Consider the following 14989-nt stretch of genomic DNA (forward strand, 5'->3'; position numbering starts at 1 on the left):
TGTAGCATCAAGTGACTGCGCACTGAAATCTCTTTTCTCACACTCTTGCTTTTAGGCATTTAGGAAATCATTGAAGATCTTTATTTCTTCCTCTTCATCTACTTCCTCTTAAATGTCTACATGGACAATGTGTGTGCTAATTGTATTGTAAAGGACAGAGAAAGACTGAGCCCTGGTAAAAGGCAATGTAGTGGCTTTGTTGTGGCGCTCTTTGACACCGGTTGAATGATTTCATATTTTTCTGCAACACAAGTGAAATATTTGACAAGATTAATATTGATTACAGGCAGCAGTGTTTTGAAGCTCCGGGTTAAGTCTAATTGATTAGTCCTTTAAACTTGGATATATATGGATGAAGAATGCGACCTTCATGCTTTATCCTTAGGGCACGACTGTAAATGAAGAAGAAAAGAAAAGACTGAGCAGGAACGACTCCCGCTGGAAATGAGATCTCAGACAGTCACTATAATTAGCGGACCTGGCTCTCATGATTATCAGAATTTGCTTGCAAGAGCATGGATTGATTGTATCAGCACAAATGGAAATGTAAAAAAAAAAGAAAATGCTTTCAAATACTTCACTGCAGCCCCTGGTTTCTCATCATGTTTCCAAAAATGACCAACAAAGAATTATTTATATATCTGGTAGGCACAGGTTTGCTTTTTCCCAGCAGGTGACACCCTCTTGGGAAAAAGCACAGCAGAGTTTACGTGAGTAGCCTTTTTGAAGAGGTACTCAACGGCTCAACAGCACCTACTCTACGATGAAGTTAAGCTGCATTAAAAAAAAACAGAAATCAGCTAAAAAAAGACATCCTCTCTTTGTACATGCGGGGCCAGAATGATGCAAAACGGTGTGTACAAATAATCGCTGTAGTGGTACAATATTGTGTCTGATTTGTGGCCATTGGCAATGGCATTAATTGGTGGTTGACACTGCTGCCTCAGGCACAGCAATGGTCTCTCATATTACATATGGTCTTTTCCTTTTTCTGATTTGACTGGACTGATCATTTTGATATTCAGTCTGAGTCCTGGAGAAATTACAGGATGTGAAAGTTTACAAATGAGAGGGCAAATAACTGAAAAAGCTGTCGGCTGTTTTTATTTTCATGTCCTCTTTTTTTTACCAAAGGTGTGAGCAATGTTTTCTTTCTTTTTTAACTACACACACACACAGGCATCAGGGGACCAGAGTTTTTTTCTGTCTTTTTTTTAAACATTTTGTTATCCTGTTTAAATATTTCATTGACTGAAACAACATGGGAGGGCATCTTTCTCTCTTTTTTCCTCTCTGCGTCATTCTGTCTTCCCATCTTTAAGTTGCCTCTCCCTTTGAAAGAAGGAGGTCAGTATTTCCGCGAGTGGGCCCCTGTGAGTCAAAAAATAAATGAGTAAAGAAATAAAACCAACTCACCAAGACTTCAAAGACAAAAGGCATGGGGAGGAAGAGAGAGGGAGAGTTGTGAGAGAGGAATGAGTCAGGCTGTTAATGGGTGTGTCCACGACTCTAATTAGCAGCCCTTCATGCATATTTTGACCATCACTGTCTCTCTCTCTCTTTTTTCTCTATGTCGATCTGTCTCTAAATTCACCTCATTTCAGCTGAGCTCAGTGGGAGCTGTAATGTTTGAACTTGAAGCTCCCTCCCCCTCCATTTCTATCACTTTCTCAATTTCACTCAATGTCTTTTAGCGCCTTTTTTTTCCCTCACTCTCTTATTCTGATTCTCCGCCTTGTCTTTCTGTTAGTATTCTCTCTCTCTGCTTCTGCTGCTGCTGCTGGCTAGCAAAGTGTGACTGGATGCAGCTAACCTCTTCATTGGCTAGGGAGGTAAACAGGCCAGTCACTTAACCATGCTGTTGAAAGGAGGACAGAGTTGCATGGAGCGTAATAGCCTCTTTGCCACAGTCATGCTACAGGCAGACATGATGAGGCTTTATCACATGCCGTACTATAGAGCAGGGTGTTCATGCAGACTCCCAGGCTGCTTGCATCACCCTACCTTTAAGAGTCTGATAACAAAGTTTAAGGAATAGTCGAGCCCCACTGTGTGTGTCTCTGAATATTCACTCTGTTTCATCCTTAAAACGCTCTCTTGCACTCTTCTTGTTAAGACAAGAAATAGACACTGGTGTTAAGCTGAAAACAAAAATCGCTACTACATGACTACAGTACAAGCCTCTATGTACAGGCCCGGATCCAGCTGAGATGGCTGAGTGCCACACATGCATTGATTTCTGATATGATCTGAAAGCTTTAAGGGCTTTGACTGCGTTAAGTTGATGGTGGATACACACCGAGGTTTGAATCTGGGTCTGAGCACTAGACTTTCCCCCCTTTCATCCGCTGGCAAATCCTTTGCACACGACTAATGCGATATGATACGACATTAGCTCCACTGGACCGTCTCTCTTTTTCTCCATCACTCATGGCTTTCTAAGTCTGCATATATGAGTATGTGCACGTCCTTTCACTTTATCTTCTGTCGTGTCATCAAAGCCCTGCTGACTCGCATTCATATTCCCTCGGTCTCCTCCTTTTCTTCTCTTCCCTAATTTTAATTTTGCTCTCTGTGTTTTCTGACGGAGGCCCCTGCCTTACATTTGTTCTGCTGTGTAATGAACAAATGCCTGCTGTCAGTGACTTCCTTGCCCTGTGTCTGTGGGATTCCTGCCAAACACAGAGCAAGAGGGGGGACACTGCATCTCATTATTTTATAGCTGACGACCAGCAATGTGTTCCGCAGAGATTAAAAAAATGAAATACTTGCTCTCTTTTTTTCCCAACCTCCCTGGATCTCTGTCTGCTTCTTCCTATCTCATGTGTCACTGTGCATGTCTCTTTTTATTCTTCTGGTTTTTTTTCCTCTGGGTCTGATTTGTTGCATCCCCAACTCACCCTTTCATCTACCACACACACACACACACACACACACACACACACAGACAACAACACACGTATGAACACAACACCGCTTTCATCTGTTTACTATACAAATGGTGTCCTGTCTGTCACTTGGCACCTTGTAGCACACACTGAAAAAAGGTGCAGAGTGGAAATGGACAGGTCTTATAAACAGAGGAATCACACAGGCCTGATTTTCCTGAGTGAGCTCTGTTTTCCCCTCTTTTCCTTCTTTCTCATCATCACTGTCACTGTTGTTCACCCCACACCTCCACGCCTACCCCTTTTCTTTTGTCTTGTCTTTCTTGAGTAGCCATGTCACATTAATTTGTCCTTGTTTATTTCTTCATTTTCACTTCTTTCCTTTCACTTCCCCTCCTTTCCTTTCTTAGCCCTCCTTACTGAACTTCATCTCTCCTTCAGTCCTCCTTAACATCTTTTTTTGTTTTTCTCCTCTTTTCTCCAGGCTCTCGTGGCTCCTACAGTAGTCAGCACAGTCAGGAGGCCCTTAGGCCCTTGGGGTCCCCAGAGCACCACATAGATCCCATCTATGAAGAGCGTGTGTACCACAACAAGGGCCCCATGAGGAGCCTCAGCCAGAGCCAGGGGCCAGACACAGGCCCCTATCGCAACAACACGGGTAAGGCCTTGCTGTTATTGTAAAATGACACCTGTGCAGTTTTAATGTAATACTTTGAAAACCTCGGAAGTATTTTGAAAACTGTGGCACTCGCATCAGATGACAAACACTCCCTCCTATTGTATAGATTATAGATTATAGACAATATCTGCCTGTATGGGGTGAGATTAAGCTTGGCAGCCCTTTGCTGCATGTCATTTCCCCTCTCTCTGTCTCCCCATTTCTTGTCTCTCTACAGCTGTCCTATCAATTGAATGCCTAAAAGTCTGCCTTGATGCAAACTTTGAGGTTTTTCAGTCATAGCATGTATTCACCCCATGTGAATACATGTGACTAAGTAGTTACATATTGTATTGTATTACAACAGTGGCACCAACAAGAAATGGCAAATGGCCAGAATACATAAAAGAAAGCAAATAATCCAAAGTATAGAATCAGTCTACTTTGACACAATTGTGTGTTTCATATTTCTCCGAATTGGGAATGAATCACAGTTGGACACATTTTCCATCAAACTCACACAGTCAGACACACTCAGTCTCACCCGCTCACTCCATAACTCCATTGTTGCCAGCAATGTGTTTTTAATAGGGCCTCATTGAGCTTATCTCAATGTGGGTTTAGGTACGCCATGTTAATCCCATTACCGTATCATGAAAACACCCAAGTCGGTCACGCCACATTCACAGCTCCCTCGATGTCATTAACCAGCCTAGCCTTAATAGCTATCATTAGCATTTGGGTCAGAATCATAGCGGTAAATATGCCGCTCTAGACCAGCGTTTGACTTGATCAGTTTGATTCACTTGAAAGGAGTGAGAATTGCCTTTAAGCGCAAAGCATAGCTTTTGAAGCACATTTCAGTGTTAAAGGGTCATTGAATTTTGCTTTTATGATTGTGAGATATTTCTCTGATTGCTGTCGGTGAAATTCAGAGCAGTGTATACAGCGATAGGATTGTCTTTGTGAGTAGGAATTAATTAAATAAGTGTGCTTCAAAAGTGTACAGAGAGGATCCACTGTTATCTATAATTTACTGCGCCTTATTATTTGTAGTTTCAATAGATGGGTATAGGAAAACTCACAAAGGAAATTTGTACTGCAGCTACAAAAATCAATAGACTGTGGATTAGACCGTGTACATTTAATTGCAACACTTGAGGTTTACAATACACTTTTGCTATGATACAATATTTTAATAGATTGTCTCATGTTGTTGGAACTAAATCCTCGACCGGAGTATATCAGTGTGAACTTTTTGTTTTTTTTCCACGTACACACTTTTATCCCTACCGTGCATGGCCTGTATAGCTACAGTGGTAAATCAACACATCAAAAATGAACTGCACCTTGAAGTCACTGGGCTGTTGAATTAAGGCCTGGCCTTGGTGCAGCATGTCTCGAAAGCCATGTGAATAACATGTGCAGGGAGTATGAGGCTGTGTAATAAGGACTCAAACTGCACAGAGTGATAGTATATAATGAACTGATAAGGGCTATGCTGACACAGTGAGCGATAAGTCATTAATTATGTTATAGTGCCTTTTCTTGGCAATGGCAGGCTCACATTATTGGTTCATTAAGCTGGCATGGATCAATGTAATTAATGTTATAAGTCATTTGGTGGAATGAAAAAGGAAGATATTGCAAAAAAAAAAAATTTGCAAGGTTGTAGTCGGCTCGTCATTATATGGCACACAATGTCAGGCTAATTCATGCCCAGCATTCATTGAGTGTATGGGCCATCGTATTACTTAACTGGACACTTAACAATGAAGAAATGGCTGCATAATACAACAAAAGCAATTTTAGTGACTTGAACTGCACTTTCATTGTTTTTTTTATTGTGGCTGATTCCCGACCTATTTTAGGGTGGAGAGAAATGAGGCCAGGGAGCAAACAGGAGATGAGGAAGAAGCATGTAAAGCAGAAACATAGGGTCAAACCTATGCTCCAGTAACTATGCTTTGGTGCAACTGTAGATGCAACATGTCCTGTTTACAACCAAACAAGGCAAGTCATGCTAAGTTTGCGTATTGCGCTCTTAGGCAAAAACTGAAGACTGGAAACTTGTGATTTGTGTCTGTTCGACTCTCAACCTCCTCCGTCCTGTCAGAACACCAATAAACAAGCAGACCTGCAGTCCTAAGATGTCTGTTGACATTTTCTGGCAGCACAGTGGACGGCAGTTTGACAACACACTTGACAAGAGATTCATGTTGGTCAGGTCCAGTTTACAACACTGTCAGTTGAACAACTTGTCTGTCTACTGAGGTTCCATCGCTTCCTACTCTATCTATCTATCTATCTATCTATCTATCTATCTATCTATCTATCTATCTATCTATCTATCTATCTATCTATCTATCTATCTATCTATCTATCTATCTATCTATCTATCTATCTATCTATCTATCTATCTATCTATCTATCTCTATCTGCATTCATGCATAGCACAACTGTAAGTCTGTCTCTGTGTGTTTTTTCACACTGTGTGTGTGGGTAGGCAGTGACACACAGTGCTTCATTCTTGGATTAAACCAGGCCAGCGCCCCAGAGGACTGCAGGTTAATGTGGCCTATTTCAAGCGATAATTCCTGCATGGTCGCAGCGTCTCTCGAGCATGACGGCATTCTGGTACAAAGAAGAATTGTAGCAAGATAAAATTTAAAAAAAGCCTCAGGATCTGGTTTACACATTTGTTTGTTTTTCCGAAATGACACTGTGTGTTTTTGAAATCGGCTCACACTTTGTCACTATCTACAGTCTACCTGTTTTTGACATCAATCTTGTTCTTCCAATTCCCTTCATTATTTTTTTCTCATTCTTTCCATTTTCTTTTATATATAGCCATCTCTTGGCAATGTTTCCCTTATCTGATCACAGTGTCCACTAATTCAGTGGACAGTGCATGTCAGTGAAATCTTTTACTTCATCCTCATCTTCTTTCATGCCCTCCTCTCTTCTTCCTTGCTCTCCTTTTTTTCTAACCTTCCCTCCTCATCCTCTTCTTTTCTCCTCCTCCCCTCCTGCCTTTGTTCTTACAGTTTTGCCTTTGTACCTTCTGTCTTCGTGTCATGAAAGCTATCTTGGCCCGTATTAATAACTCTGACCACTGGGAATAACGGTGACTCTAAATGGATGTGGCACTTTTTCTCTTTAATAGCTTAACATCAGGCCGGTGCATAGCTCAGGTGGTGACAGTGAGAATGGCCAGATTCACTGCCATGGTCATTTGTCAAGTGCATCTAGTAACCAGGTTGAGCTATTGCTGCTGATAAGGGGGTATTATGTAGTTTAACATCGCTCCCTGCAGTATCTTTGTGGAAGACAGACTCTAATTCCTCAGAGATCACTAATCACTGATTCATGCTGAAAACAATGTTATATTTTCTCAAATATTACCAGAACAAAATGATACTGTGAGGAAAAAAGATGTGAATATGAAAAAAAGTGATATTTTGTGGCAGAGTGTGAGGACGAACAAAACATTTTCCATCATTACAAAATCACCACTCTGTTTTAGTCGCACAGGCACATTCGTACCATCAGGAGAGGCAAACCAGGAAAATGATTGGAGCCCTCAAGGTGAGGAGGGGCCCCTGGTGGCCCCTCATATTGAATAGCAACTATAAACCCCCTTAAACTTCCCATAAAGGCACTGCTGCTGGCCCAGACCCCCCTTTAGTGGGGCCTCTGATGATGACGACTATAACTAACATCCAACATTTCCCCGCATGTGAGCATACGAGGCATTCAGGGAACATCTGTGAATTGTAACATTCACAGGTTATTCAAATGGCTTTGATTGGATTCTTACTGTATCTCACTCTTTGAGGGTAGGGATTTATTTCCGGGCTGTTGCAGTGCAGCCTCTGCTAAAGTCTCAATTGCCTTGTTCTGTCTTCTGACTCCTCATTTTTGTAAATGAATAATGATGTTTTTAGTCACATGATGTGTCTTTTTTCCTTCTTAGTTTTTGTCTGTGGTGTTGTAAGCACACCTTTATATACACTCTCATTAGCCTTCTGCAATTACATTCATGCAGTTGCCACGAGAAGGGAACTGCTCATACGTACACATGTGCCACCTTGTGTGTCTGTGAGCGTGCCATGATATTTCTTGAAACGAAAGTGGGATTATTTTTGCTTGAAGTTGCAGCTCTACAGCACAGCCTTATTGCACTATTGTGAATGTACACACACGCGCACGTGCACAGTAAAAAGGAGAGAAAGGAATACCAATTTAAACCATTAAACCAATCTGCTTCCTCCTTTAAATCCGCTGTGCACCCTCTGTAATGAGATCTGATATCCTAATGAGGGGGACAGTACAGAGAGAGTAATGGGGGAGAGAGATGAGAGAGCGAAAACAAGCCCAACAGAGGAGGGAGGGATGGGTAAAGATGACGAAGAGGACTGGAGAGAGAGAGAGAGAGAAAGAGCAGTTGCTCTGTGTCTTCTAACCAGAAGGCAGGAAAAGTTCAGGGCACCTCTTAAATAGAGAAAGCGACAGATCTGTGAAAGGAAAAAAGAGAAAGGAAAAGCTCACTTTCATCTGCCACATGTCCTCCAGTGACCAAATGTGGTTTATAATGCTAAGCATTGCCACTTGGGCTGTGTGTGTGCATGTGTGTGTATTTTATGTAGTTATATTGGTGGAGATTAAAAAATGAGACATTAAACATCCAGACTATCTTTTTTAGCATACAAACCCACTTATGTGTGTACAGTCCTCCACTGCCTTTGGCCACATATCAAAACACTTTGCATGCTCATATAAAATGTACAGTATATACTGTATATACTATATACATTGATCAAAAGACAGAACAAAATATTATTCTCAAGTAATTTCATTTGTGCTGTTGTCTAATTCGCATTCAAAGATTAAACATTTGCTTCCGATTTATAATAATTTACAGATAAATCTTGACAAATAAGGCTGCTGCTATTTCTAGTTATTTGTTAAAGTTGAACTTAAGTGAAAAACAAGCTTGAGTTGCCGTTGCCTTATGTCTGAATAAGGAAAAAGATCTGTTAGGCATAAACCTCTGAAACATTCACTCACAGATAAAAGACTCTATATCCAACCAGTATGCACACATAGGGCCCTAGTTTCGTCGACCAGGTGAAGTCTAGCATCAGCGCAGCTTCGCCACGCCAACGGGGTGTGGCCCAGGTCCATTTCGCAAGTTTGCTGGGCCGCGCAGTCAGACTTATACCAGCGCAGCCCCTCCCCTCGTCCCTCCCACCGGCGCAAACGGTGAAGAGGGAGGAGACAGGGCGGGAGGGAGACAGGAGGAGGAGAGAAAGGCGTGGAGTGGGTTTGACACAGCCGAGTCAGATCTTCACCAATCAAAGGAGCTCCTCTCCTCACCTTTAACTGCGCGGCGGGTGATGCGCGCTGCAAGTTTGTCATTTTATACTTGGACATGGACGGAGGAGACAGCGACGCCAGAGGCCGAACCTCTCCCAGGAGGAAACAGCTGTTTTGGTCCGGAGGTCCGAGCTCAGAGTGACCAATAATGAGTTTACTAATATACTTAACCAGGTTTGATCTGATATACTGAGAACGGCTGCCCAATCTAAGAAACAACTAATACACTAATAAAGAAACTCACATTTATTCAAACCCTATGTAAGCAAGATGACAGGTGTACACTAATCACAACATAAACACAGACCATGTGGATTAAATCAGCGTAAAGGACTCGCGCTCTCTCTCTCTCTCTCTCTCTCTCTCTCTCTCTCTCTCTCTCTCTCTCTCTCTCTGTCCGTCTCTTTTTTTCTCTTTTTTTTCTGTGATGAGATGCTGAGTATACTGTAGTAGGCTATATACTGACTATCTGATACCGAGGCTGTTGTGGTGGACTAAGAGAGATGATGATTTGTGTTTTGTTTTTCATTACGGCTGCGTGATGCGGTCGCTCTCCGCTAATGAATTAATAAGTAAATAAATAAATAAATAAATAAAGCGATCATCACAAGGGCAGAGTGGTATCTCGACACGGCAGCGACATGCAGTCATCCACCCTCAGTCCTGCTTTTGGGACATCCACAGCTGCTTTTCAGTGCCAGTTCGTCCCTGCTGTGTTAATTCAGGTGGAGTTTCCATTACGCGTGCCACAGCCTTTGATCTCTGCTTTGATCTGACGTCAGATGTGACGGGACAATCTATATAGATATAAATTCACGTGTTGATTCCGTTAGTTGCATTAAATAGTGGTTATTGTGGATATTTATTGCATTGAAATGTGTCTGGAACTGTGGAGATCTGCCTGTGAGGTCTTGGTGACGTGTGTGCACTGCAGGTCAGTCAGCCAAACTTCCACTGCACCTGCTGCGCTGCGCTGAGACTAGACCTGGTTGGAGGTGGCGAGCTTTCAGCGCAACCTCGGCGGGACATTTTCGGACGAAACTTGCACTGCACCAAGCTGAATCTGTGACGCCTCCCCCTGCTGCGCGGCCACGCCTATCTCAGCGCAGCGCGATCTGCCAATCTTCCAATCTGACTTTGCGCTAGGCTGCGCTGGTCGAAACTTGCATTAGACCGGCTGCGCTACCTTGCGCCACCTGCGCTGCGCCAGCAAACTAGGGCCCTTAGAGTCACATTAACTGTTATTAACTTACTATAGATCATAACAGTAACACCAGCATCAGCTAACAAGACTGAACATTAGAAATTGTGTTGTCTCAGTAGACCTGAATCCTCACTTCTTTTTCTATTAGAGCCTGGTCAAATGTCATCGGTTCAGGATCCGAAAGCAACAGTAGCCTTGTTGGACCTTTTGGCTCAAGCATCTCCCCAGTCACTTTAGCGTGTCACTCACCAGGCTCCCTCTGTTGCAAGGTTAGATTAGGTTTGTTTGGCCAGGATCAATTTCAGCTTGGCCTCTGATCCTGTTGGTCTTTAATGAACCTGCTGCCTTTTGAACACCGGTAAAGACAGAATGAGGAATGAATTTGAGCTTAATTATAGCCTGTTGTTTATTCCACTGTGGAAACATTTATGCTGATTTAATGTCCAGTTTATAAATGTCATTCAGCAGCCAGCTCTTCACCGAGAGGCCACATTAATCCCTAGTTTAGTTAAGGAAGGAAACAGAAAGGGACTAAAGAAAGAGAGGGGCATGAACTGATTTAAAGTCTTGGTCATTTCTCTGGAGTAATCTGTTTTCAAACAGATGAATCACAGTCACATGAATTGCAACTATGACCACAGAGCTATTCAATTTAGTGGACAACCATACAGTTCATAAATTTAATGCATGTGGTCTATATTGTGGCTTAAGCCTGTATAGTAGTTACAAGCAGTTTTTTTTTCTTTTTTGCTGAAGCCTCAGAAAGCTTTAATTACCAGCTCAAAGCTGACTTACTCTACAGATCAGCACAAATTCTATCCCTTGCGAAAACATATGGTACTTCCTAAATGTGAGTTTTATGTGAAGTTGATGTTGGTCTCACGCCATATACACCTTATCAGGATGTTTGCATTCATAGCCATACACACAGTACAGGCTGCACTATTCATACACACACATACACAGGAAGAGAGACACACACACACATTCACATATCCGACTTGTGTCCCGTGCTGTCTCAGTTTACATGATTAGCATTTTCCGTCTTATCAGCAATAATGTATATAATATGTAATAACTGTAGAAAGAAACGTTCATTTGTTTTTGTCCTCAGAGACAAACGCAGAAAAGCTTGAAGTCAGCACAACAACGGCATTGACTGTCTTCATCAAATGAAAAGAAATGCTCATATCTGCTGTTTGAAATGTGTTTATGTGGCTGCTGCCACAACTGTTATATGCTCAGGTTGTCCATACAACAATATCTGAAGGAACACCCAGGGGTTATTTCTTCATATTTGGCACTAATTTCCATGTGCACTCAAGGAAGGACTAATTAAATTTGGTTGTCAAATGTCACTGGCAAAGGTCTAAACTTTAAATATTTGATTCTACTTTGTTGATGAAGTGACTCACAGTTGGCTGTTGTATACATTGACACTGACCTCTTGCTTTGCCGTTTGTCTCCATATTGTTTTTGTCATACCATAAATATATGTATTAACAATCCCTCTGTAAAAAGTTTAAAATGGACTTCTTTTCTCAGTTATCTTTTCACTATCTCTACAGTATAGACTGAATTGTCCACACACACACACACACACACACGTATATATATATTATATATCAGTAAGCCAAGTTAAGTGTGATATTACTTACTATATTCAAGGTCATGGGGTTCTTGAGCTTATTTCAGCGCACAGTGGGTGAGAGGCAGAGCACACACGGGAAATGAAATTATCATTTCATCTGGGTGATAAACAGCATCCAATGCACCTAACCTGCATGGAGAAGCCCTTGGAGGAAACTCATATAAAAACAAAGGGAAATGTAAGGTCCACAAAGAAAGGTTGTGGTTGTTGGGCTTGGAGACCCGCTGTGAGGTTTCAGTGCCAAGAACTTGGGCTTCTGTTGTGTAGTTACTGTGAGCCAGAATTAGAAAAACATAATACATTTGATTGGTACTGTCCTGTTTGCCCCTTTCATTTTCAGAGATTTGTTATTATTAAATGTAATAGAAGCTCTCTCTCCCTCTCTCCTGTATGGCATCTATTACCACAAAGTAAGCCAAAGTCTTGCATTAGGAATATCAAGTCATTGAGATAAGATATGAAAGAAACATGAGCCAATTTGGGGAAAAAAGACATAAAAAAGGCTCATAATCATGGTAATTAGCTTGATTTTTTTTCCATTTTCATTTAGTTAGAGGACAGCTAAGTACAAGGCCAGCCTCTGTAAACTATAATCTTGAAAGTCACTGACGGACTGAGTGGTCATAGTTTCACCAAAGGTCAACAGAATGCTATGACTGAGTTTGAGTTTTCTCATTGGCATCAAGCATCGAAATAATAAGGAAAATATTATGTTGCTGAGAGCATAGAGAGTAGGCAGATGATGGCTGAATGCAAATATGATGTGAAGATATCAGATATTTATACCAACAACAATTCTTGACTATGGGTTCAATTTAGCATTATTTACCAGATAATAGATGACCTTGTCCTCTTTTAACATATATGAGGGCATTGTGCAATGTCTGTATGCCTCATATAAATGAAACACCCATCTCAAAGAAAAGCATTTCATCTTTTCTTATGTATTTCCCAATTGTCCTTCTACAACATGAACATTTAGCAGGAACCACTGGCCAGGAGCCCCTGCTGCATTTTAGTGGCATTCTTGGAGAAAGACATGGCACCTTGAGACAAGTGTGTGTCCTGCAGCCCCCAGACTGTAAAATGCTGTGGACTTGATAGTGAAAGTGCAAAAAAGGGCATTTTTGTGTGTGTGTGTGTATGTGCGTGCATGCGTGTGAGTGTGTGTCCTCGAGAGCTTCCAGCTCAGGAACATCAAGAGCTGTGTGTTGGCCAGAAGGCTCTCCCAGGGATAAACAGAGGGAGAAACTAAGGATTAGTTACTCCCCTCCACAGCCAAACTGTGTGTGTATTTGTGCCTGCATCCTTCATTCATGGCTGCTGTAGGCAAGGTTGTGTGTGCATGCTGTTGACCTTAAAGCATTAGAAAAAGATGTGTTACAGGCATGCATGTCTAGTCCATGTCTATCACTTGCATATTTAGAAATCCATGTTTGTGCGCTTGTGCATGTCTATGTGAGTGTGTGCAAGTGTGAGAGATAGAGACTGTGCTGAGGGGTTTTGTGTAATCGTTCTGAGCGCTGAAGCGTGTCGGGAGAAAGGACATGTCCTCAGCTCTGATCACATAGTCTACTACAACCACAATAGAGGAAGAGGGGGAGAGAAAAGGGTGTTGGGGGAAGAAAGGGAGGGAAAAACATGAAATGAATGGATGATGGAGGGAGGATGACAGTCAGAAAAAATGGAAGCAGAGAGCAAGTGAACTACAGCAACGGAGGGAGGGCAAAGCAAAGATTTCAAAAGAGATGGGTGAGAAATAAAAGACAGATGGAGGCATGGACGAAGAGGGGCAGATCTGGAGGAAGAGGGAAAGAAGAAAAGAGAGAGCAGAAAAGGGCAAGGGAGTGATGAGGAAGAAGAGAGTGAAAGAGACGGAGTAGGATTGAAAGAAATGGCAGAGATGAAAGAATGAGAAGGAAAGATGGACATGGACCGCTCAGAGGATTGTTTGATCCCCCTCTAGTTTCTTTTCTTTTTTCTTTTCTCCCTCCCTTCCTGTTTTTCCTACATCTCTGGCACATTCAGCTGGGGCTCCCTTGTCTCAGCAGCTCACAGAAAAAAGTCAGCCCCACTGTAAGCTAGCCGGCCCCTCAACTGGCTGGCTAATTGCAGAGGTATCACTGTGTCAAATGACTAATAGAGTTTCCCTTCCCGTCGCTAATCTGCCAGCAGGAGCACAGCAGTGATTTGTTTACTCTACGCCGAAGCAAGGGAATACAAAGACACACCCGCCCTTTTATTTCCTCTCAAACACAATTTCACGCCGCCAGTGCGCTAGGTGAGAGAGGTGTTAGTGGAGCGTGCACGTATGTGTGTGTGTGTGTGTGTTTTGTACACAGGCAGCACATTGCGTGGTTTGTTTAATATTCCATGAAACAACACAGTGAGTTTGTCTCATGCTGCACTTTAGCAAATTCATGAAAGACACACCCTCTCACACACATGCATACATGCGTTCGTCCAACTACACTTGTGAGGACCTTTCAACCCAAACCTTAACTTTCAATTAAATACCTCGCTTTGAATCTAAATCTAATTATAATCTTAAAATTGAAGTCCTAACTTCTTAATCTGCTTAAATAACTGGTCAAAAACTCCTTTCCTTCGAAAGCCTGAAACCTGCTTCGCACAGGGACAGGAGGAATACGTGAACACACACACACAGAGCTCATATACACGATGGCGCACATGCCTGCATAAATAGCCAGCAATGATGGCCCTAAAGGTCAAGTCATCAGTCAGCGCTCGCCATTACCAGAACAAATGATGAATCCAGCAATACTCTGTGTACTTAAGGCAGGAGAGGAGGATAGGGAGAGTAGACAGAAAGATTGAGCAAAGGAGAAAATGCAATGCATAAAGAGGCGCGGGGAGACTGAATACAAAGTAACTGAATGTGAAAACAAAAAGACGAGGCGAAGGCAGTGATTTGGCAGGACACCTTTTGGGGATTTCTCTTTCTTTATGTCCCCCACTGGCTCTCCTCATTTGTGCTTCCGGCCCTCTTCCCTTCATTTGTCAGCCTCTTCTCAAGGACAACCGTATTCAGTGGTCAGACTATAAAAAATAATTTGACAGGCTACTTTTGGGGGGTTTTCCTTCTCTCTTTTATTCACAGTTCTCCCACCACCTCCTCTGCAGTAAGGTTCATCCTATTTGGGTGCCAAGCCTCTCAGTGAGTGCACACTGATATTGGCGGTGGCGTG

The 14989-nt window shown here is 42.3% G+C and overlaps 1 protein-coding gene across 4 annotated transcripts in view; it reads left to right on the forward strand.

Annotated features, from left to right (window-relative positions):
* Positions 1–14989, forward strand: part of ctnnd2a (catenin (cadherin-associated protein), delta 2a) — a 247828-nt gene that overhangs the window by 127016 nt on the left and 105823 nt on the right. For all 4 annotated transcript variants that reach the window (XM_085762951.1, XM_085762953.1, XM_085762950.1 and 1 more), the window contains exon 11: positions 3373–3546. In XM_085762951.1, the coding sequence (XP_085619077.1) occupies positions 3373–3546 (174 nt within the window). The remainder of the gene's footprint in view (positions 1–3372; positions 3547–14989) is intronic.

The sequence above is a fragment of the Trachurus japonicus genome, chromosome 20, assembly GCF_045865225.1.
Source record: "Trachurus japonicus isolate A0001 chromosome 20, Traja_1.0".
NCBI lineage: Eukaryota > Metazoa > Chordata > Actinopteri > Carangiformes > Carangidae > Trachurus > Trachurus japonicus.